The sequence below is a fragment of the Phragmites australis genome, chromosome 3 (assembly GCF_958298935.1).
Source record: "Phragmites australis chromosome 3, lpPhrAust1.1, whole genome shotgun sequence".
NCBI classification, from domain to species: Eukaryota; Viridiplantae; Streptophyta; class Magnoliopsida; order Poales; family Poaceae; genus Phragmites; species Phragmites australis.
The window spans coordinates 884,524-908,620 of NC_084923.1; the positions used below are offsets into that span (position 1 = coordinate 884,524).

The following is a 24,097-nucleotide window of genomic DNA, read 5'->3' on the forward strand; positions in this document are numbered from 1 at the left end:
CACTGAGAAGTGAGTGTTCTGCGTCCTCACTCACCAAAAATGTCAGAGAAGCGAGATCTTGGTAGGGGACGGATCCCTTTCACTGCACCAAGATGAGTATCATATGGTTTCCTTCGCGATTTAGTTAGAGTTTGTTAGGTTTTTGTTGTTTCAATCTGTACAATTGATAGCACAACCTTGTTTTTGTAGTAGATCTGCAATGGCAAAATTCACGGCAATCAGGAGGTGACAAAATGGGGTTATCCCTGTGGCGGCTTCAACGGAGCAGATGATTGGCATCGACTTCGGCCCGGTGGACTTCATCTTCTTCGCTGCTATGAAGTCATTTCTTGGTGAGCCATGACTGACAGTTTGGCAGTAACACAGTCTGGTTCTGACTGATGAGTGAGATCGTCAAGGTGCAGCCAGATACGGATGACTGCAAGTTGCTAACTGAAGATGATTCTTGGGTTGACATTGTGCTAAAATGCAGGAGGCTGAGACGATGTCTATTATCTCATCTTTTCATCTTTTTGGAAGCCGATGTCCCCATGATGTCAATTATTTCATCTTTTTAGAATACAATGTCGATCGACCAATAATGTATAGCTAGCTAGATTTATTTGTTCTAAACAATATGTGATTTGCATCTGTATGGTGTTCTTAACCTTTATGATATATATGTAAATATCTATGTTTTGTGTTATGAACAATATGTGATCGATATTCTGAATAATACATCAATGTATTTAATTTGAGAATTATAGTGTGTATCTATGTGACCCTTTTTCCCTAAGTAAATTTGCTTTTAGCGGGGAAATGGAGACACCGATGGTTTTTTAAAAAAAATCCGTATGTGACAATAAACACATATAGGTTCAAACAAAACTTATATGTGACTCTTAGCAATCATAGACGGTTTTAAACATATAACGTATGTGACTCTTACTACTCAGATACGGTTATCTAGAAAATCTGTATCTGTGTAAGTGCATTGCAGGCTGTTCTGAAATCGTCTGTAACAAGCTCGATATCACATACACTTTTGCATAAACGAAACATATAACCGTCTATAATAGGATTTAAAATCTATCTTTAAATACCCGTTTTGAGTAGTAATGTGTCTAACCACATATAAAATGGATCATTTGTATGGTTATCAATGCAACTCCAGATAATTGATTTCTTGCTTCCCTTAATGTGCATGTAATTAAGACCTAAGCCTTATAAGTTTTTTTCCCAGAAAAAGCATGCATAAAGATGCCTCTTAGCCGAATTTGTTGATATGTGAAGAGCGAATCTAACTAATATGAAGATGCATGCATTGAACCATGCATCATGCATGCATGTCACCTTGAGAAATAGTAGTAAAGGTTACGGCAACGAAATAAAATGCACATGCACTTGTCCACATATGTGTGTACAGGAATAACTACATACATGTTCATTTGATGATCACTCCACGGTTCACCTTTTTTCTTTCTGGTAATGCATGCACTTGCTTCTTATAAAGAAAATATAGTAAAGGGAAAACGATACAAGAATGGAGAGGCTGTTTCATGAACTGCACACACACACACACACACACACACACCGTAGCTCATGGAAATTAAGCGCAGCGCATGCATTTTCTTTTCTGGCTGGATTGAATTTGTTGCTGCTAGTACTGTATGCATGCATAGTTATTTAGGACTGGATCATGTGCAGGCTTAGGTGAAACAGTCTGGCTGGCCTCATCACTGCCCGCAGGCGCAGGTGGTTGCTTTGCAATTGCATGCATGATTCGATCGATCGCAGTATCCCACACAATGTGCTAGCAGCTGGATGATATACATATACATGTGGCTTTGAATGCCTAATGATCTAAAAGCTACTATCTTCTTTTTCATGCCTCACAAAGAAATAGGTGAAAGAGGCTTTTTCGCTGTTGCCTGGCGCTGCATCTCTTTGCAGCCGCAGCAAAGTTGGTTGATTCCAACTGCCTTATCTTCACACAAAGTGCTGCTGCTGCTGCTATATTTCGCATCACCAATGGTCCATTCATCCAATTTTAAGTAGCAAGGACTAGTAGTGATGCCTACTGATCGATAGCAATAACTAGTTACTGGTACAGATTATATTGGTTCAACTGCAAGTACAACCGCTCGCCGTTGCTGCAGCTGCAGTTCAACAACAGTTTGATGCACAGACGTAGGAGCGGCAGTGTTTAGGCTGCATGCTTCTATTGCCATGGTCTCAGAGTTGAATAAACCTCGATCACCAGCTAGCACAGCACTGCAAGACAAGCTGGCCAGGACAGCCTGCATCCACTCTCCTTTAAATAGGTTTCTCGATCTAGCTACAACAATTGAAATTAAAAAGAAACTTTCCCAGGTTCCTACGGCACGTAGATGCGCATATCGTACGTGTTCCGGTAGCCTGCCCAGTGGTGGGTGCATGCAATGCACGGTTGGTGGCAAAACGAAAGCCACCGCATACGGGCCGTGTGGGCCTTGGGTCATGGATGCTGCATGCATGGATCAAGTGCCTGATGGTGATGGATGCCTGCAGTAAGAACATTACACCGTGTATTTGTATCACACGGCAATGTGATCGAGGAGAAGGTGAGAGAGAGAGAGAGAGCAGGCGCATGCAGCATGCATGCGGGGAACGGTTTGATCAGAGCAAGTACGAGAGAGCAGAGCCGTACATAATGCTGCTGCATGCGTACGTGGTCCTCCCAGAAAGGAAAGGCGAAGGAGAAGGAGCAGCCAGCCCGAATTACTCGTGCAGAGATAACCTACCTGTGCAACCGAATGAACGGGCGGGCATTAACACGTACGCCGTGCAAGCCTCCACCTGGCCTCGCCATGGACGTGGAATACTCACGCGCACGCCGGCTTCGGCGACAGCGATCGCCATTACGCTGCGCTGCCAAGTTCGTTGACGCATGCTACGGTGCTAATTAAACTCTAGATTCTACAATGCATGATTGGAGCTTTTTTTTTAAAAAAAATCAGTACTGGATCATAATCATATTGTTTGGCAAACGTGTGACGGCAGCAGGAGTTCAGAGTCGATTCAGAAGTACGTAGATATCATTGGGGATCCCTTTCCTTTGTTTTTTTAATGGATTTCCTTTGTTTTTAAAAGAAGAGTCTTTAATTCTTTATCGCCTCGACGGAAAAAAAACAAGCTGGCCAATCTTCGACACGACTAGCATTTCAGAGGCTGAAGCGATTACTTTACAGGCCTCCAGCCCAAAGAGCAAGATGGTTCAGGCAGGCCACTGTCCTCATCCTCCCGTCCGTAGCCCACGCATCTCAGCTAGTCGTCAGTCCGCTCAACCAGTGGCCCAACATAGATCTGGTCCACCATGGCAGCAGTGGTGAACCCTCTGTGTCCTCCCATGTCTGGCTGGGCACATGCCCGCCAGTTCTCGGAGTGATGCATCTTGGTGCCTTGATTCTCTATTTGTGCCATCAGATCCACCCTAGTTGCTACTGTCACCCTTCTCCTTTTTCCCTCGGTTGCATGCCTCTCTGAATGTTTCTCCGAGGAGAGCATAAGGTGCGTTTCAATTTTTCCTTGAAGCCATGGAGGAGGATGAGGGAGAGGAGAGGAGGATGAAGAGCAAAACCGTGAGGTAGCACTTGGGAGAGCCTGGTCCGTTGGAGTAGAGGCAGAGCTCGATCTGATGCAAGGAGTTGAATTGGACAAAAGAGTGAGAGGGGAGGGGAAGATGAGCCGGAGCTTTGGGATCCCGGTGAAGCTGCTACACGAGGCCGCGGGGCACGTGGTGACGATGGACCTCAAGACCGGCGAGGTGTATCGGAGATCCATGGTTGACGGCCCACTGCTGGGAGAAAGAAGAGGTATGTGGGTTATGACATGTCGGGCCCACTTCACGATCCTACTACGATCGGTTCACAATACCCTAGCGATTTAATATGCTCCAATGCGTACCTCGATTTTTATGAGGAACGATTAATTTCAAATTTAGCTCCAAGTCTTCTTTTTTTCTTTAAATAAAAATATATGCAAGCTTTGTCTTCCACTTCGAAATTCAAGAGCGTAGCAGGAACCGATACAGTTTTTTTAATGGTAACAGCTGTTGTTAATTGATTGAATAGTAAAGACATGAGAAATTCAAGACCTACGCGTGGTAAAGACATGAGAGAGTAAAACAAGCGCAAGCCGTCAAGCACAGAATTCAACATCTCAAGGCACGCGTTCACCCCAACCACTCCTCCCCCCGCTGTCTCTAGCCTCTAGGGCTTTGACGCGGCAGCACCCCCGTCCCGTCCGTCCAGATCGACGCGGACGGCCGCAATGTGCCCTCGGCCGCCACGCCTCCATGGACAGGCACAGCTGTAGCGCCTGCCGCTCGTCGTCTCCATTTACGTCCCCCACTCTTTATGGCCCTTAAATGCCTGCCATTTTCTCCATGTGATCGGCCTGTGGCCGTTTCGTTTGGCCTTGGCCATGGTGGGCACCCACCATCCTCGAATATATCCAGGCCCACCTGTCAGTGCTTCAAGAGAGCGGCACGGCTAGCTGTGTTGGTTGGTGGTTGTGTGCACAAGGGCCAAAGGTGTTTTGCTCAGTGTGTTCAAAATTGTAGGAGACTAATCATTCAGGCATCATGAGAGAGAGAAGAAAGTGGCACTATACATAAGACCCCGGCCGGGCTCCTTGCTTGCCTTCTTTGCCAGAGTGAGCTTAGAAGATGAGAGAGAGAGAGATGAACACCGAGGAGGAGGAGGAGGAAGCTGTTGTTTCTGGGTGGAATGTTGTCTGGTTCTAGGCCTTGCATGTGATTCTTGAGGATACATGCATGATGCCATCTTTGAGTCCTCGGACCAGGCTTCATTCCCCTCGGAGATAGCTTCCATTTGTTGTTGTTGGCTAATCTTTCGTATTGTTCGTTGAACTAGTTCTGCAGCTTTATTTAGCTGCTCTCCATAAGAAGTTGGTGCAATGATTGTTCGATCTTCCTCTGTTCCCTTTCAGTTTTTTGGGCGTGGAGAGAGGAAGACTGGTGCAATGATGTCGAACTCTGACTCTTGTTTCATCGATTTCATTTCACCGGTATCTCTGGCAGGTGATGCAAAATTTTCATCATAACCTCGTCATTGGAACCCTCATCTCTCTCTCTCTCTCTCTCTACATTTGTGTTTGCATAGGAAGATGAATATTTCAAGAGACGGGCTGAGTCTACTCCACAATCATTGTTGCAGAAATGCAGATCCATGATATATACTCATATTTCACTTCATTTTCTATTTGAAGTACAAGATTTTTTTTTACTTCTTTTTTGATACTCACGTTTCAAGTAAGCATGCATACTACATCGATCCTTTTGAGAAAACAGTCCCAGATCTATGTTAATTTGTTATTCAGTCTTCATGCATGGATGCAGTGTGCTGCATTCTTGATTTACCATCCAGAGATTTCCTGGCTACTTTGATTGATTCGATTAATGCATAAATTTCCAAATTAAGTCCCTAGACGAGGAGCGGCGTGAACTGAAGAAAAAAAAATGCAGAAGGGAAAAATGCATATCGTTTATCCTATAGTGACCTTTTGAGAATACAGATCGTTTGTAGTGATCACCTCCTCATCTCCATTGCCTGTTCCTATATATCCTAGATCGAAAAAGAACATGGAATACAAGTACTACGGTTACTCCATTTTCAGAACTGCAAGCGCCGAGCGGTTGCTGAACCGATGCTGCTAAGATGCAAGCCAATGTCTTCCTGTTCTAATACACCAAGCCACCACGGCGATCTGCTGGGCTTGCCTTGCTGGTTCTTGTAAAGTTACTCCGTCTGTGGCTTGCAGATTCTGGCATAATCTGCATTATTTTACCCCATTATTTTCTTGATTCCAGTTCGCGATTGCAATTTAGAAGTAGATACATGAATTCAGGCTCTGGCGTACAAACAATTAGTAACTGACTGTGACTGCAACCATTCATCCAACAAGCAGTAGTGTCGATGTAAAAAAATAGTAGGGTCTTCTTGCAGATAGATCTACGTCGGTAAAATATCAACAAGTGTTGTATGCTACGTTTGTTTGGTACCATGGTCATCCCGCGCGACCAGCCAGCGATCACGCAACCAGGCACTCCGACCAAACTTCGCGACCAGTCACCAGGTCGCAGAAGCAAACCCCGCGATCAGTCTCATCTGGTCGTGAGGCAGGTATGTGTCTAAACAGTCTAATCACAGTAAATATTTTTTTTACTCGAGTATTTCTCTTCCCCAGGTCCTCTTTCTGGTCGACCAAGGCGTGGTCGGCGCAGAGCTGCCATGTCCCGTCCCGTAGCATTAAACGCTATGGGACGGTCTGACAGGCATGTCAGGAGGTTTTTCGTATGTGTGCAGGCGGCGCGTGGGGACAGAACAGGCCAGTCCAGGCGACCGGGATGACGCAGACGGTAGAGCGATGGGAAAGGCTCTGTAGTGCCGTAGAGTAACTGGGATACGTATACTCTTAGTAATGATGGGCCTAGATAGTAAGCTCTAGCTAAGCCTGGTTCTATGCCTTGACTTACGTGTAAATCATCTCTCCCTCTGATATATAATGTGAGGAGTAACAGACTTATAAAGAAGGCCGAAGAAGGTTGGGCAAAAATATCATCTGTAACCAACGGAGACCACAAGAAAAATAATACACAGGATGTATGCCTATTACCCTAAGGAGGGCCTGAACCTAGATAATCCTCGGTGTTCTTGAGTCACACACACACAAACAAATTCAGTAGACACTCCCTGAACAAAGATCATGCACCCGTCGTTCGATACACCCCGGAATCATTTTCAGGGATTCCCCCCCCCCCCCCCCGACAAGTAGCACCGTGCACATCACGAGGATTTCCACAGTCATAGCTATGTCAGCTCACTGCATGAATCCATCTGCAGCATCTGGGATCCGGGGAGTCACTTGCCGTTCCTCGCATCGGGTTGCTGCTCCAGGAGAGCGAGCGCACACTCCAACTGCACCCACCTCTGCTCAAGCGTGCAACTGTACCCGACGGACATGCGGATGGGCCCCGGCGAGATGCCAACGCTCGCGCGGTCCTCAGGCGGCATCTCGCTGTCAGGGCCGACCATGGAGGGAGGCGAGCCCCAAAATCCAGGGACCCATTCCCATATTATATATAATGGTGTATGTTATCCGGTCTTTGATTATAATTAATTACTTTCACAAGTTGAGAAGGTTTTTCAAGTTAATTATTTTTTGTTATAGTTGATATGGCTAATATTTTATTAAAAAATATATTTGAAGAACTCAAAGTATTCAAAATTATATTTAGGTTTTAATTGAGATCGACAAACTTTAAGTCATTTGATGATATTGAGCTGAAAGATTGTTACGCTAGGTTTGCAAATACTCTCTCTATATGATTTATATGATGCTGAGTTAAATAGTCTAATGTATGAGTTAAGGATTATGTAATTGATTTTGTTAGATAGGCTAATATATTTTATAAAAAAAATAGTATGTCAAAAAATAGGTTGTTATTCAAATATTTCTATTGCTTAAATCTTATTTAATTTGCGTATGATTGTGGCATCAACTGAAATAATCTTTTCAAAGTTGAAATTATTGAAGAACTATCTAAGGTCTACAATGTCTCAAGAAAGATTAAATAGTTTGATAACTTTATACATCGAGAATAAATTACTGGATATGATTCATGTTGATATCATTATCTTTCACATCAACAAATGTTAGAAGAAACTATTTAAGATGATCTTAGAAAGTGTTTGAGATGAATGTTCTTTTTTAATATACTTTGAGTAAATAATTTTTTTTGACACACCCACTATTACCTTTACAATTTAAATATTAATTAATTCTTTGATGTTTTAATTCAATGGCTCTCGTTTTTAGTTTTGCCTCGGGTCGTCAAAATCTCAGGTCAGCCCTGCTCGCTGCTGGTGCTACTCTTGGAGCACGACATGAGCGTCTTGCAGTAGCCCAGGCTCACGGCCATGAGCCCGAACTAGGTGCCGTTCGGCAGCTAGTGCATCAACCGGCTGGCGCTCCACGGTTGAAAGGATCTAATGACCCTAAAGAGGTGAATAGGGCTCTAATCAAATTTTAACTTCTATTGATTTCTAGAACAAATAGCAACCTTAATCTAGATGAAGGAGCAAGCAAGTTAGAACAAATCAAACAAATATGAAAGCAAAGAACTCAAAGTTAAATACGGAATTGAAACTTGCATGAAAGTAAATGCTTGAAGTAAATTACGGGAAAGTAAGTGAGTAGGGAATGAGGACACCGATTTTTTTCTGAGGTATTAAAGAGTTGACACTCTCTTCTAATCCTCGTTGGAGCATCCATACATGGATATCGCTCCCCCTTGAGTCACCAAGACTCAAGTGCTCACTAGCGATTGTCACTTCTCCATCTCCGGATTGCCGGCATCAAACCAAGTACAAACTCTTTTCGAGGCTCCCATAAGAACTCCAAGAGCTCACCGAAAGCACCTTCGATTACCAAGACCGGCTAGCTATTATCAACCACTAAGAGTAACAAGCTAATTGCTTCATTTGATCCCTATCAAGCCTAGACAACAGCTAGATACACACTCGCTACTTTTGAATCACTAATGATGCCCTTAATCTTACATTGAAGAACTTAGAAATTAACTCAAGTGCTCTCATTTGCTTCTTGATGACACACACAGTGTATGAACTCTTCTGAGTTGCAAGAGAGACGAATAAAACCGAGTAAGGAGGTTTATATAGGCTAGAGATCAAAATCTCGTCGTTGCCTAGCCACCCAAACTTAACTCACAGGGGTTTGCCCCCATGAGTTTATTTATTCTAGATGATCTCATACGCTTGTGGACTATAATAAGATCGTGGCGTGCTTATTGTTAGCGGAGTCGAAGGCTTCATAATTCTTTTTTAGTATGTTTGTGTTAGATTGTAGATCTAAGGATGTGTATAGGGTATGAGCGTATAGAATATGGTATGAGTTTAGATGCTACAACTTGTACCTAGTGTTAAGGCTAAACAAAACAATAGTAGATGAAAAGGGTAAAAAATGGATTGTGTTCTTTCCTCCAGCTCCAAGTCAGTACCTAGGAATGATAATTTATTCTGATTACCTGTTTACTCGCGAGTAAATACCTAAATCAGATAGGGTATGTGTAGTATTTTTTATACCCATGGGTATATTTAGGGGAAGAAAAACTACACTGTGAGTAGACATGTACGAATATAGATAAAACATATACCCATATAAATTTATGATAAATTGGCTATTCCTGCAAACCCTAACATTCTACATCGTATAAGTACCATATCTCTCTTCTCTGCCTCACTCCCCTTGCCTCCCCTAGCTGCCCAGCAGCAACAGCGCTGCTCTGCGCCTCTACTCAACGCTCGACTCCCCTGCACCCCCGCCCCGCCCTGCCCCGTCGTCCCGCCGCCCCCTCCCTATGGGTAAACAGGTATACCCACGAGCGACGAGTTTGATATCGACCCTTTGTCTGTGGGTATTCGCGGGTATACCTACGGGCGGGGTAAAAAACCTGCAGTTACAAGTATGAGTGAGCACTATTTGTATCCGCCACGCTCGATTATCATCCCTATTAGTATCACATAGGTAGATCCAAGGGGGTTGGGGGTTCGAGCCCTCTACCTCGAAAACACTTGAGAGCGTGCTTAATTCTTTTATATTTTTTGAATGTAGAAGAGGAAGAAGTGAAGAGAAAAAGAAAGAAGAGAAAAAGGGAATGTGAAAGAAGAAGTTAATCTATCTTAATTTTGAAGATCTGTCACTATTAGTAACATTCATGAGCACATCCTCTTTCTTAAAAAAGAAAAAAAGAGCACATCCTGCACGCCTCCAGTAGGAGCACAACACTATTGTGAGTCGTGAGAGAACGCCTAGGTTGGCAGTACGTATTATAGTGCCGTGCTACATGCACAAAGCTAGAAAAGGTTGGTGCATAAAGGCTATGTAAAATAGGCCAGAAAAGGTTGCTACATAAAAGCTATGTAAAATAGACTATAAATCTATTTAATTAGTAGAGTTTTAGTTTTAAAAAACTTAGAACTGAGTATCCATAGCTTTAAGAATCTGTAGAGCTGAAGCTGCAGATACATCAAATGTGTTCTAGTATTTATAGAAGACATCTTATTTTAATTTTAATCTATAAATAGAGGTATAAACCACTTCATATTAATTTAAAAACTCTAGATTAAAAGTGGAGTTTAGATGTAAAGTTCTGTCAAATATACAACCACTTTATATTAATTTAAAAACTTCAGATCCAAAATGAAAGTGAGATCTGCCAAATATACCCTAGTTATGCGCGTACTCCGTCCTATCTTTCCGTGTCGGACAGCTTGGGCAGTACCACGCTACATATTTGCCTCGTTGCGCTTCTGCAGCTTGAAGTACACACTAGATGGAGGAGTACGTGACGAAGCTAGCATGCACCAAGCTACATACCACGCTGTTCCTGCTGAGCGACAGGACGAGTCCCGACACCGGCACATACTGCTTTCCCAAAAGAGTCCATCGCCCGCTTCCCTGCCCCGCGCCGAGCGAGGCCCGGACGTGATGCGGTGCGGAGCACAGTGCACACGGCGTGTCTGCCCATTCCACAGTGCGTTGCGGGGCTGGTAGCATGGGTCCGTGGCCCTAGCTCCCTCCTCAGTCCTCTCCACATCTGCCGTCCCATTCCAAACCCCACCACCGGCCACCAATCAATCATTCACGGTGACAGCCATGGAGCCGGCCGGCAGCTCTGCGGCTGGCCGTCCGTTTCGCTTTTGCCATGCGAAGTGGTTTCAACTTTCAATCTCGTGTGCTCCGGCCAAAGGTACTTATTTGTGCCTAGCCAAGGACGATCAAGCACTCTTTTGTCCTCGACCAATTTCGACTTGCTAGTGTTTGCTGGGCCAATAGCTGAGTGATGGCTTCACCACCATGGGAGGCAGCAGGTTTCATGCATGGGGTGGAAAGTCTGCTGATTTTCTAAGGATTATGCATTATTCGTGTCCAAAAGGTAGAAAAAGGTAAGAGAAGAATGCTACTAGGTGCATTGCATCGCAGAACATGTTTTGGAATGTTCCACGGGCCACTGTCACCTTATGGACAATTTTCTGTACATGTAGCCACCACAGGTTGTCAGCTTCTTAGTGAACTGGAACAAAGAGAAGCTCGGATGACAGAGCCAAGTAGGCGTCACCATCGTCAAACTAAGGGCTTTTTATTCAGGTTTTTCTGGTTTCTCCGGCAAGTTGTGCTTTTAGTTTTTTTAAAAGTTGTTTTTGAATTTTAGTTATTGATTTTTTTCAATATTTTTTTAGCTTCTCAACACACTATTTTCCAAAAAAGTTAGTCTCAGCTAGCTTCTCAGTTTCTATTTCATTTTCTTATAAACTACTTTTCAATAAATCCTTTTATTTAAGATTCTACCTTCTTAACTTCTAACAGAAACAAAAGTTAGAAACAACTTAAAACAAATAGCCGCTAAATTTACACTAATTTCCATCGCTGCACAATGGACGGTATAGTCGAACCAGGATGGACAACACGTGGATCACAGGTCCAAAATCCTAGAAAAATGCATACACTAGGAGGAAACCTGCACAAGATAAAAGGAGAGATAACAGTAACAGTTAGGATACGCGATGGTTGTCACGAGGAAAATGCTCTTGGCAAAAGCCCGGCCATAGAGAGGACTAACAAATCTTTAGATTCATCGAAAAAGATGGCGTCTGATTCTGCATAGCAATCCATTTACTACTGGAGCACTTTTGTCATCCGTTTTGTTTACTAGAGCAAGCGCTTTAACAAATCTAACCCGTCTTAAGCACCAAAAAGATCGCAACATGCATCGCCTTGATACAAAAAATCCACACAGGAATCCCACTGCATCTACCTGGAGATTCCATGGACACTTTCCTCATCGCCCTCCTTTGCCCGCCGCCACTCACACGCTCTCCTTCCTCTCCTCTTCCAATCTCCGACTCCACCCCTATATATAAGCAAAACCAAAGCAGCATCCAAACCCAACACAAACACTCTCAAGAACACGAGCCCGTCAGAGGCCAGGGAGTGGAGAGTTGTTCTTGAATCGATCTGCTGCCAATGGCGATGCCGGGGTCGCCGGGCGCGGGCGCTCTCCGGTTTCTTGGCCTCCTGAAGCAGCCGGAGTCGGGCCCTGACGCGCCGTCGTTCGAGCTCGACGAGCTAGACGTGGTGTGGCCGGCGGGCGGCGGCGACCCGCTGGTGCCCGTGGCGCCGCCGCGCGCGAGGCGTCGATCGCACACCGTGCCGCAGAGCTTCGGACTGTCCTCCCTCCTCGCCGACGGCGGAGGAGAGCGTGCGGGGGTGGCCGTGCCCGTGAGGGCGGTGGCGCCGGGAGCAGGCGCTGCTGCGCCGAGGCAGTCGGCGCCAGTGATGGTGCCGGTGTGGCCAGGGAGGGCGGCGCGCCCTGGGGAGGACGGGAGGGGCGCCAGGAAGGCCGATGAGTCCGACGACGAGGAAGGGGAGGCGGAGATGATGCCGCCGCACGTGGTGGCGGCGCGGCGCCACGCGCGATCGTCGTCGGTGCTGGAGGGCGCCGGGAGGACACTCAAGGGGCGCGACCTCCGCCGGGTCCGCAACGCCGTCCTCCGGCAGACCGGTTTCCTGGACCTGTGAACAAGCGAAGGCCCATCGACCCCATCAAAGAAAGCATCAGATCTCTTCAGCTCCTGCCATTTCAGCTGCCCCTGCCCTCTAGTCTCCAGTGTAACAAAAACCAGACCTTGTTCAATGTCTCTCAACTCCTAAACTGAATTCAATACATTCAATCTGATTGGTTTGATGAAAAAGACTCCACTTTTTCACCTGAATTCAAACACTCACCGGGCTGAAGAAAGAAAGGAAAAAGGAAAACCTTCATTTTTCTCAGCACGACAATCACAATCGATGATGTTGTTGCCAACATCAACATGTCCATCAATTAGGTCACTGTGGTACCCTACTCTATGATCAAATTGGGCTCTTCTACCACTAAAGAAACCATGATTTTGACACGGGCAATACAATATCGAACCCTACACTACATCAACCATCCTAGTCTAATATACTAGCATCTGCAGCTCGGTGGTGGTTTCACACCAGCATGATGCAACGTAGTTTGTAGTTTTGTACCCATTTGCCCAATCAGCTTGACATGGAAGCCAATAGGCCGCTCAGGTATTCCAATCATTCTCGCATTCTTCTTCCTCCTCTGCTCAGCTCATCAGTCATCAGTGGTGGGGTTGGTGGCGCACGTACAGCGATCCTGAATTATTTTACTCGTCGCCAGTTGAGGCTTGGAAATCAGAGATCAGAAATGCAGATCCCTATGCCGTTCCAGGCTTCAGATTCCTGCTAGTATTATTTTTTTATGGTGCCCGTGCCGTCCTTTTTGTCTCTCGTCTTTTTCATTCAGCCCGGGCTGTGCCTGTCATGACTCGTGAGTGGGATGGATGGATCATCGATGGTTAATCCCTATATGTTCATCTTCGGTTAGTGATTGGATTAGCATTTTACTGGCCTTGTTAATCCGTTTCTATGGGTCTGTGGAGTGTGTTACTCTCGTTGGTTGATGAGTCAATGCCACGGGTGATGATGGATTGCAAGGGTAATGTATTGTATCGTACTATCTTTTCTGTTTGGATTGGGACTACGACCATGGTATATTTAATTACACTCGGTCAGTGACTTGTCTAGAAAATGGCAAAGTAATTCTTCACCGGAGAATAGGAAGCTTGCCATCTGAATATATCAAAAACACAAACTTTTCATCCTGACCAGGGCAAAGCTTAAGCCGAAATAATAGTGGCGCCATTCCACTATACATCTAACAACGTACATAAATTTATATGATCGATAGAGCAAGTTGGTAGTAAAATTTTTGCTCACCCTAGTGACAGTGCACCATGCTACACCAATGCCGCCCCTGATCCTGATGACATGCGTGGTACACAATCCAAAACTCGTCGGATATCTATAAAAAAGAAGACGAGTCAAGTATCGATGGAGCCATCCTAAATTCGGACTTACATCACACACGCAAGAGGAAGAATATTTTTTCGTACACAGCTTTCAGCTGTACTTGAGAAACTTCATAGATTCTTGGTCTTGATAATCTTTTTTATTTTCTTCTTTTTCTGCGAGGATAGTCCCGATAGGCTCAATCCGCCAAGATGCAACGAGAATGCCTTCGATACGATGAAGAAGATGAGGGGGTTGAAGCTCTTGCGCCGTTGTGCGTCTTTCTAGGTCCTTGTGGGTTGTATATGGACTTGTTTGGTAGAGTTTTATCTGATTCAAATTTTTTACGAGGAATGATTCTATGTAGTAAATGATTTTGTGACTGAAAATGATTTTTTAAAATAAAATATACGAAAGATTTGATTCTGTGCAGGACGTGAATCAAATAAAACTGTTTTTTAGCTTCTCAGCTTCTAATTCATTTAAGAGAATCACTCCTATAAATTTTACTCAGTGAGTAAAAACTGCTATTTAATAAAACTCTTCTAATTACAATTAAAAAACTATTATCACGGCGATTTGCCGCGTGCCCAATCACCTGCTCCTGCTCGACGCGTGCGCTGCTCCGGGAAAGCACGCGAGGTGGACGATGAGACGAGGAAGGACGGGCGTCGAGCCCAACGTGGCGCCCTACACCGACCTGCTGTTCCACTACCTACGCCCGGCCGTGTCGTCGGCGTGCTCAGGTTGCAGGGCGAGACGAGACATGAGAGGGCCAGGGTGCACCCCGGAGCCGGACGAGGCGAGCCTAGTGACGATTGCTCTGCTGCCCTGGCATAGGCGCGGCGCCAGTTGGTGCTGGGCCAGGCCGTCAGTAATCTGGGCCTGCAGCTCATCCAGCCGAATAACTGAAGAAAACGTGACACCCCACCGATGGCCCAATGGCGCCGGCAGCAGACCCGTCGTCGAGGGCGACGGCCCGATGCGATCGACTCCCAACGGTCGTCGATACTCCACCAGGCTAGGCTAGTTCGAATTCCAGCCGCGGGTGGGGTGGAGCCAACCTCAAATCCATCCAACGCCGCATTTCTGATTTCTCCCTCAAATCCTTCATCCCTTTCCAGCTCGCTCAGCAGCTCTACGATCCAATGGAAGGTGCGGAGGCGCGGTGCCCCGGCGGCGACCCCATGGACTTCTCGTGGGACGCGGACGGGGAGAAGACGGCGCCTTGCGCCAGCCCCGACCGCGACGAGGAGCCGGCCCCGCGCCCACCGCCGCAGGAGGTGGCGGAGTCCATGATCCTTGTGTCCGGGCCGCGCGTGGTCATGTCCGGGCTGAGGCTGGCCGACTGCCGTTCAGGTCGTGTTCTGACACCTTCTTAGGTTTCCTTCTTGTTGGTTAAATCGCCTTGAATCGTGCTATTTCCTTGTCCTGAGTTATTGGAGTTCGGGAGTTTCCTGGTGTTGTGGTTGGTCGCAGTAGAGATCTTGACTTGGTACTTGTTGGGGATGGGGGGAAGAAACCCTAGGAACTGCACCTCCTCAAATTAGACCCCCCCCCCCCCCAAGAATCTCTCCAAATTCGCATTTTTTTGACAACTCCAAATTCGCATATTGTGAAGCTTTCTCACATGCGTTGATTTTATAAGTTATAACCGCAATCTTAATTAGACTTTCGCGGGGTGTTCGGCGTTGTGCTGCACAGGGAGCTTTTCAAAATTCTCCTACAGAGAAAGAGGAACCTTTATGGTGGTTGAACTGTCTTAGACCTAGTATTCTTATGGCGAGGTTTTATGTCCTTTAGGATTGTCATGCATATTAATATAGTTTTGAGCTTTATGTTGCAGCTGAAACTAAGTAAATAGCAGGATAATCTTAAGTTCGGTAGCACTTAAGATTATAACTCGGAGTTTACTTTATCGTATGCTCTGAAGTTCGGTAGCACTCTGCCACTATCGAACAAAGAAAATGAAGCTTTGATAGGTAAATGCAAGCTCATTACCATGGAACTACTACCTATACGTATCACATTTACACTTTGCAGGATTGCTACCCTTTGTGTAAAATATCTAGATGACTTTTGTGTTCAGAATATATAGTAGTGTCAAACCTTATTGGGTTCGAATGGCCTAACATTTTTGGGTCGGACAGCCGCACACTTTTTATGACGCAAAACTGTGGGGGAGCCCCGCACAGTGCATCTTCATTTATAAAAACGGTCAGCCACACACCGTGGCAGTGGAATTATGAATTTCTTAGTAGTTGTTTCTGAATCACCTATCTCATGCACACAAATTTAAGGAGGCTGTTCTTGAGCTTGTATTCCCAATGCAAGAATAAATTTAGTTTGAGAAACTGTTGCTTCATTATTTTTTGGTAGCTCTACGGTCCCTCTTATTCTCTTTTCTGTTGCCTGTCATGAAGCAGATGACTCTGTTTTATTCATTAATGCTGGTGGCGGTGCAATAGAAGGCTGTGATCCCTCTGTAATGGTTTCTGGTGATTCATTCTTTGAAGGAGGGGATGTGATAGAGACGAATGAGAGCATAATTGACGGTGGTGATTGTCCCTCTCTTTATCACTCAGCGCGCTACGGCAGTTTCAGCTACAAATTTGACGGTCTTGCCCCAGGAGACTATTTTCTAGATCTGCATTTTGCGGAGATACTCTACACATGTGGGCCAAAAGGAATTAGTGCATTTGATGTCCTTGTGCAAGACGAAAAGGCAAATACTACTAACTTGTTAGAGACTTATAATTGTGTATTTGTGTCCCTTAATTTATTTTCAGGTTCAGCTAATTTGTTTCCCTTTCAATCAACAGATATTATCTCAACTCGATGTGTATGCTGTGGTTGGAGGTAACAGGCCCCTTCAAGTGCGTGATATAAGGGTTACTGTTGAGATGAATGGTGCTATTATGATCAATTTCAAAGGAGTAAGAGGAAGTCCCATGATTTGCGGGATATGTATTCGAAAAGCACCACTATTAGCAGGTAAGGAGTTGGTTTTTGTGCATTTACTTATGTTCAGAGAGATAACCTTAACCTTGCATTTGTGGCAGCAAACTCAGTTACAAATGGGAATGTCTTGTGCAGTAGATGTTCTGCTGATACTGATGTTTCAGCTTTACAGGTCAGAACTTTCACAAACTGTTATAACTTCATATCTGATGTGATACTCATGCATGATCTTTCTATGACTATGCAGACTAGGACAAGTAAATTGATCTCAAAGTTTGAGAAACAGATTGAGGAGCTAACCAGCCAGTGCACTATGAAGTCAAGTGAGTGTTATATGGCGTGGTCGTCAGTAGACTCTATCAATCTGGAGCTTGGCAGACTTAAAATAGAGCTTCACCAAAAGGGTGTTAAGATGGAGAGTCTAGGTATGGATTACGCCAGTACAGTAAACATCTTCCCATCCTGGTTGTTTGCATATGCTCACCATTATTGTCCATTTGTCGACAGAGCAAGCCCTCAGCAGAGACAGCGACCAACTAAGAAATGTTTCTCAGAACTACGAAAATGACAAGAAATTGTGGGCTGCTGCCATATCTAACTTGGAAAGGAAAATCAAGGTAAAGCTGATTTAATGCATGCAATATCACAACAACAGCTGGAATTGGTAACTTTAATAAATTTTCACTCCTTAATCCTCAGGCCATGAAACAAGAGCAGGCATTGTTATCTCTTGAAGCACATGACTGTGCAAACTCAATTCCTGATTTGAGCAAGATGATTGGAGCAGTTCAGGCCTTAGGTAATATCTGAAGTTGTGTTGTTGTGCAGCCTTGCAACTGTTCAATAACCATTGTATGATATCTTTTGTTATTGCAGTTGCACAGTGTGAAGATCTGAAACTGAAGTACTACGAAGAGATGGCTAAGAGAAAGAAACTTCATAATATTGTTCAGGAGACGAAAGGTATCGATTCTCATTTGTTTATTCAGATGTTTACAGTTACTCTAAAATTTACCTGAAAGAATGAATTTCATATTCTCATTCTATCTGGCTATCTCTACTATATCAGGAAATATCAGGGTTTTCTGTCGGTGCCGACCCTTAAGCAAATATGAGGCCTCATCAGGTCAGAAATGTGTAGTGGAATTTGATGGAGCCAATGACGGTGACATTGTAATTGCGAACCCTGGAACAACTAAAAAGATTTTCAAGTTTGACAGAGTGTTCACATCAAAGGATGATCAAGGTATATATTAGTCATAACTCCAGTGTTTGAATTAAGTTGTACTTGTCTTTAACCATTGTAATCCTGTCACTGTGTTAGACATCTTAGTCAAGAGATTTAGTTCTTTGAGTTTGATGTTAAGGGCAATATTGGTAGCTGAGCACTAATATGTGCTGTTTGGCTAACTAGCAAACTGCTAGACACTATTTGTTTAACTATTTATGTTGCATTATATCTGCTTGCATGCATAACTTCCCTTACCTGAGTTTGGTCATCTAATATGCAAGTTGAATTAATGAGCAGCTGTTGTGTACGCCGATGCATCTCCTCTGGTCACTTCGGTCTTAGATGGCTACAACGTATGCATCTTTGCCTACGGACAGACAGGAACAGGGAAAACTTTTACCATGGAAGGGACAGAGAGGAATAGGGGGGTAAATTATAGAACTCTGGAAGAGTTGTTTAAGATTGCGGAGGAGAGGAAAGAAACTGTGACATACAACTTATCTGTTAGCGTGCTGGAGGTTTACAACGAACAAATCAGAGACCTTCTTGCAACGTCCCCTTCATCTAAGAAGTATGAAAATTTCTTTTATGATCCTTTCTTTGTTTACAGCAGCATCACTTTGTGGTAATTCGTACATCTATCTTGTGCACTTAGGCTGGAGATTAAACAGGGCAGTGAAGGATCCCATCATGTGCCTGGCATAGTGGAGGCCAAAGTCGAGAACATAAAGGAGGTTTGGGATGTCTTGCAAGCTGGAAGCAATGCAAGGGCTGTAGGGTCAAACAATGTAAATGAGCACAGCAGTCGCTCACACTGGTTGGTCACAGTTCGTATTATTCCATCTTTTCTCTGTGGACTATTGCTTGTGGTCTAAATATTTATTTTAACATTTATATCTTTGCTTCAGCATGCTATGCATCATGGTGAGAGCAAAAAACTTGATGAATGGAGAATGTACAAGCAGTAAACTTTGGCTTGTAGATTTGGCTGGAAGTGAGCGCTTAGCCAAGACTGATGTGCAAGGTGAACGGCTTAAGGAAGCACAAAATATTAATAGGTCGCTCTCTGCATTGGGTGATGTCATTTCAGCTCTTGCTACAAAAAGCAGCCATATACCCTACAGGTTTGCAGTATTCATATAACACGCATATGTAACCCATTGGTTCTTATTTCTCACTATTTGTGTACCTTTTGTGGTCAGGAATTCCAAGTTGACACACCTGCTGCAAGATTCTCTAGGTGAGTTGATCTGCTGCTCTGAAGGAAACCATGCCCAGGATTATTACTCTTTGTTTTCTCACTTAGCATGTGATTAATTTCTATTTCTGTGCTTCTTCACATTGATAACAGGAGGAGACTCTAAAGCACTTATGTTTGTGCAAATTAGCCCATCCGACAATGATGTTTCAGAAACCTTGAGCTCATTAAACTTCGCTAGCCGTGTTCGTCGTATTGAATTAGGGCCAGGAAAGAGGCAGGTCGATACTGCTGAACTTCAAAAGGTCAAACAGATGGTGAGTTTTAGTTACGTTTTCCTGAAGCTTGACTTTCTTGATGAACTTGCACACCATTCTTGCAGCCTGGTTGAAGCTGGCCTAATGATATAGCTCTACTTTTTTCCTGATGAATGAATGTCAGCTTGAAAGAGCTAAGCAGGATGTCAGACTCAAGGATGATTCTTTGAGAAAGCTAGAAGAAAACTTCCAGAATTTAGAGACCAGAGCCAAAGGGAAAGAACAACTTTGCAAAAACTTGCAAGAAAAGGTATATGTAGTTGAGGGTAATATTTGAAGTGTTGGTTCTTCTGGTGTTTTCGATTGTTGTGATTCACTTGTGTCTGACAGCCTTTTTTTATACTTGTAATAGGTAAAAGATCTTGAAGGCCAGTTAGATTCCAAGATGCATTCTCAAACTGCATCAGAGAAACAGCAGCGTCAGCTTTCTGGAAAACTGAAGGAGAAAGAAGAAATGTGTACTGCCCTTCAGCAGAAGGTATGAGCGAAAGTAGTTGCTGTCCTTTATGTGTTAGGAGCATCATTAGTTATTGTTGTTGTAGCTTCTGATATAGAAAACTTAAAATTTTATGTGTACCCATGCTATCTGTTTTCAGATAGTGGACTTAGAGTGCAAACTTAGACAGCCGCACCAATCAGACTCCGAGGTTGCAGTTCTTAAGCAAACGGTAATTTACCAGTAATTATCAATGAGATTTAGCGGCATGCTTGGATTGGTTTTATTATTATTTTTTCTCAGATCAAAGAGCTGGAGCTCGAGTTAAAGGAACAAGAACACCAGAGATCAGTTGTGGAACTAAAGGTGACTCCTAGAAAGATGTGCCTTCTCTGACTCCACTATATTTATCAGTTTTATACTTCTATCATCTATCTAAATGTGATTTGGTGACATGGTTGGACTGTTATTATTATTGTTGTTGTTGTTGTTGTTGTTGTTAGTATTATTATTATTATTATTTCTTTTCTCAGATCAAAGAGCTAGAGCTCATGTTGAAGGAACAAGAACACCAACTATCAGTTGCGGAACTAAAGGTGACTCCTAGAAAGATGTGCTGCTATCTTTGACTCAATTATGTGGATTGGTTCATTACCAATTTAATTTATCAATAACTGTCAACGAGATTTAGTTACATGCTTGTGTTAATTTAATGATTGTTATTTCCTTTCTCAGATCAAAGAGCTGGAGCTTAAATTGAAGGAACAAGAACACCAGCGATCAGTTGCGGAACTAAAGGTGAAAAGATGTGGTTTCTTTGACCCTACTATATGTTTTCAAAGCAATAGCTGACACTCGTATCCCCCCAAAAATGTAGGCAAGGGAAATCGGACAGGAACTCTTGGAAACACAGAGAACGGAGTCAATGCTTCAGATTAAGGTAGCCTTCTTTCTCAGAGTTGCTACATTGTACTCAATCTTGCATTTAGGTGGGGGAGAGTAATGCAGAGCTTGTCCTCTCCGATTTTCAGCTGAGAAATCTTGAAAGCAACTTGCAAGAGAGGACCAAACTGCAGGGCACAAATATGACGCTGGATTCCGTCAACTCTACAAGAGTTTCTACTCCCGGAGAGGCAAAGGTGCTGCCGTCTTCCAGAGAGGAAGCAATGAGTGAGAAGGAGAATCGCATCCTGAGGAGCTCGAATTCCCTTAACAACCAGCCTGTCAGTGACAACTCTTCTCTTCCTGAGGCCCCAGAACCGGCGACCAATGAGAGGAAGAGAAAAGGGGATGCAAGGAATGCATCGATTGGTGGTGAACAGGAGAATGTTCAGAATGTTGCCAGGAAGAGAAGCCTGCCAGGTGTTGAGGCAAGAAGCAAGAGAAGATCAACGGAACCTCCGGCAAAGAATCTAGGGAGGTCAACGGCATCGTCAAGGGCCGCCGCTACTACACACAAGACGGCTCCTAATTCCAGAGTCCCCCGGCAGCAACCAGGCGCGAACAAAACAAGAGGATGGGTTAGGTAGATGATGCCTCTAACGCTGGTCTTTGTGCGCATGCGTGCTCGTGTTGTAGTTTTAGATGCCATTGTCCCGCTCAACTTTTGGCTTGTAAAGTTCCGGATACAAATGTGTTGGCTTGGAACTGGAAGGCTCAACTTTTGGCTGAGTCCTGCTGCATCCTTGCAGTGAGTGTAACTTCACTCCTGTGTAGCCGACTATGATTACATTGCTGCTACGTTTTGCAGATTCTGGAGCGAGTGATCTTATACTGTTGAGATATTATCTCCGAATCTCTAATCCTACTGTCCTGAGGTGTTTGTCACTGTGCTGCACTCACCGAGCAACAAACAGTCTTGCAGTGTCGCGTGTTTGTTGCTCGGTCGTGCATTGCCTCCACAAAAGGCGTATTAGATTCCTGTAGATTCCCGTGTGTGCAAGGATCCTCTTTCTGAACACGTGTTTTCCGGTATTGTATTGCAGCTAACAAAACTATTGCGTAGAGTGAGCAACTGCAAGCTCTTGGATCTACTGCAGCTAACTCCTTCAATGATTTTCCTTAAGGGTGTAGAATCTTTGACGATGGGATTTTCATTCTCTTTAGCGTTTCAACAGTTTCTCTTCATGGTTCCCATCGTAAAGAGATTTTTAAGGTCATTCCTTCCAAAATATGATTCTCTTATTTTCCTTCGTAATTTCTTTCGAAGGGAAGCTGTTGAAAATGAGAGAAAATAAAGAGAATAAGAACGGGAAAGTGAATCAGAAAGTGAACGGAATAAAGAAAATATGGTTAAAGATGGTCTAAAAGGGACGAGATACTGTCTGTAATAAGGAAGGAATTCACTAACAGATTATCTGAGTTGTGAAGGAAGGTAGGGGACAAGGGAAAGAACAAGTTGTGGCTCGGTACTGCGGTCAACAGTCGACTCCGCTGCCTAGTGCGAACCAAGTTGCTTTACAACCTCACCATCCACCTGTCCCTCTGGCCTCTCTACGACACAGGTGAGGAGATTCCCATCATGCCAGATTATTATTCACCTAACCTATTTTCTATCCTTTATTATTCTTTTTCTCAACCCAAATCCATTATCTTCTGGTAAGAGTGATACGAATAGAAGCTAGAATTAGCAAATTTATAGTAGCTGTAGCTGGAACACTGATAGCCGCTGAAACAGCTACCGATCCTCAAATCGGATCCGGCCAGTGGATGCCGACTGTGCTGGCTGCCTGAGCTAAGCTAGTCCCGGTCGGCGTGAGGTGAGGCTTCGGCAGGTCGTCGGGCCCGTTGGGGACGTGGCGGCGTACACGAGCGCCGACCATGTCGCCACTGCCGAGGGCGCGCGCTTCGAGGTGTATGCTGGAAAGGAGAGGGCCGTGGAAGGCGTCTTCAGCCGGCATCTCGGCGGCGAGGGGTGGCGCGTGAAGTGCCGCCGAGCGACGACGACGTCGCATGCAACGGTGGCGGAGGTGGTGGTGCTCGCGGAGGGCGGCGTGCTGATGAGGGACAGGGCGAGGGCGTCGAGGCAGGGGCTGGGGTGCGAGCAGGTCCGGCTCTGACATTTCGGTGACCCAGGACGAAATTAAAAATGGAGCTCTATTATTAAATATAAATCGCATAGATTTAATTTTTTTAGTTTTTTAGGTCAATATACACAATATACATATACATACGAGGCTTCTGGGTTTTGGAGGCCCGGGGCGGCCGCCCCGCTTGACCCCAGGGCCAGCCCTGGGTGCAGGGCAACGAGGCTAGAGGGGATCTCGGAGGAGGCTACGGACGTGGGGTGGGGGTGCGAGTGCGGGGTATGCGGGGAGGAATGGGAGGCGATTGAGGACGATGACGGCGAGGAGTGGAAAGAGGAGGAGGTCGAGATGGAGACAGTGAGGTGGGCGATGGAAATGGGGGTGTGGGCGGTGTGCCTTGGTGTCGGGCTGCTCGCCACGGCCAGGCGGTTCCGGCAGAAGCGCGCGTTCTGGTGAACGCCGCCCGGCATGGCCTTCCGGTGATCCCGCCAAAAGGAATTTTTTCGTAGTTTCTAGTGTAATCTCGAGAATTTTGTATAGGCTTTGTACTGATTCGAGTCAGTTTCGTGAGTGTACGTTTGCTTTGATCAACGAAGAGGACTCCATCTTCTCTAGCATTAGAAATGTTCAACTTCCAAGCATCAAGATTCTTCGCTGGTTCTTGACCAAATAAATCTGCGTGCTGAAGCCCGGGATTATAGGATCAAGGAAACTGCATGGCATTTCTGTGTCACCTGTTCAAATTGTAGTTCAGATCCCGCGTGACAAAAGTGCATATCCTCAGTGTAGACTCCAAATTTCGTCTTCTGAACCTTCTCCGCAGTACACACTACACGCCGCACCTGTACAGTTATTTCCTTGCCTTTGCAGCTGGTGTTTGCTCTTAGTTTGTATTTTTTCACAGATAAATAAGGTTCAAGCTAAAAAAATTCTCAAATTTGACCCCAAATATCCGGCTTTTCC

At 44.8% G+C, this 24,097-nt stretch overlaps 3 protein-coding genes across 3 annotated transcripts; all 3 read left to right on the plus strand.

Annotated features, from left to right (window-relative positions):
- The first annotated feature begins 11,804 nt into the window (after positions 1-11,804).
- LOC133911389 (protein S40-7-like) lies at positions 11,805-13,611 on the plus strand. The gene has a single exon (XM_062353615.1). The coding sequence runs from the start codon at positions 12,088-12,090 to the stop codon at positions 12,640-12,642; it is 555 nt and encodes a 184-aa protein (XP_062209599.1). The 5' UTR covers positions 11,805-12,087; the 3' UTR covers positions 12,643-13,611.
- A 1,410-nt stretch (positions 13,612-15,021) lies between these two features.
- On the plus strand, positions 15,022-21,910 carry LOC133911390 (kinesin-like protein KIN-14E). The gene is made up of 22 exons (XM_062353616.1): positions 15,022-15,324; positions 16,392-16,690; positions 16,788-16,959; positions 17,028-17,098; positions 17,174-17,351; positions 17,434-17,543; positions 17,626-17,725; positions 17,803-17,889; positions 17,996-18,172; positions 18,455-18,728; positions 18,813-18,974; positions 19,066-19,281; positions 19,360-19,397; positions 19,509-19,672; positions 19,797-19,922; positions 20,025-20,150; positions 20,269-20,340; positions 20,412-20,474; positions 20,642-20,704; positions 20,844-20,906; positions 20,986-21,048; positions 21,140-21,910. The coding sequence occupies exons 1-22, from the start codon at positions 15,114-15,116 to the stop codon at positions 21,635-21,637; spliced, it is 3,333 nt and encodes a 1,110-aa protein (XP_062209600.1). The 5' UTR covers positions 15,022-15,113; the 3' UTR covers positions 21,638-21,910.
- Positions 21,911-22,817: 907 nt separating this feature from the next.
- On the plus strand, positions 22,818-23,670 carry LOC133912111 (uncharacterized). The gene is made up of 3 exons (XM_062354696.1): positions 22,818-22,826; positions 22,883-23,127; positions 23,332-23,670. Exons 1-3 carry the CDS (start codon positions 22,818-22,820, stop codon positions 23,588-23,590), a joined length of 513 nt encoding a protein of 170 aa, XP_062210680.1. The 3' UTR covers positions 23,591-23,670.
- The last annotated feature ends 427 nt before the right edge of the window (positions 23,671-24,097 follow it).

What these genes read in the sequence shown, in the direction of transcription:
- LOC133912111 (XM_062354696.1), top strand. An exon ending in ATGAGGGACAGGGCGAGGGC is followed by an intron (nt 23,128 to 23,331) that starts GTCGAGGCAGGG and finishes GCTTGACCCCAG; the next exon opens with GGCCAGCCCTGGGTGCAGGG.
- LOC133911390 (XM_062353616.1), top strand. Translation starts at nt 15,114, where the DNA reads ATGGAAGGTGCGGAGGCGCGGTGCCCCGGCGGCGACCCCATGGACTTC. An exon ending in TTGCAGTTCTTAAGCAAACG is followed by an intron (nt 20,341 to 20,411) that starts GTAATTTACCAG and finishes ATTTTTTCTCAG; the next exon opens with ATCAAAGAGCTGGAGCTCGA. An exon ending in GATCAGTTGCGGAACTAAAG is followed by an intron (nt 20,907 to 20,985) that starts GTGAAAAGATGT and finishes CCAAAAATGTAG; the next exon opens with GCAAGGGAAATCGGACAGGA.
- LOC133911389 (XM_062353615.1), top strand. Translation starts at nt 12,088, where the DNA reads ATGGCGATGCCGGGGTCGCCGGGCGCGGGCGCTCTCCGGTTTCTTGGC.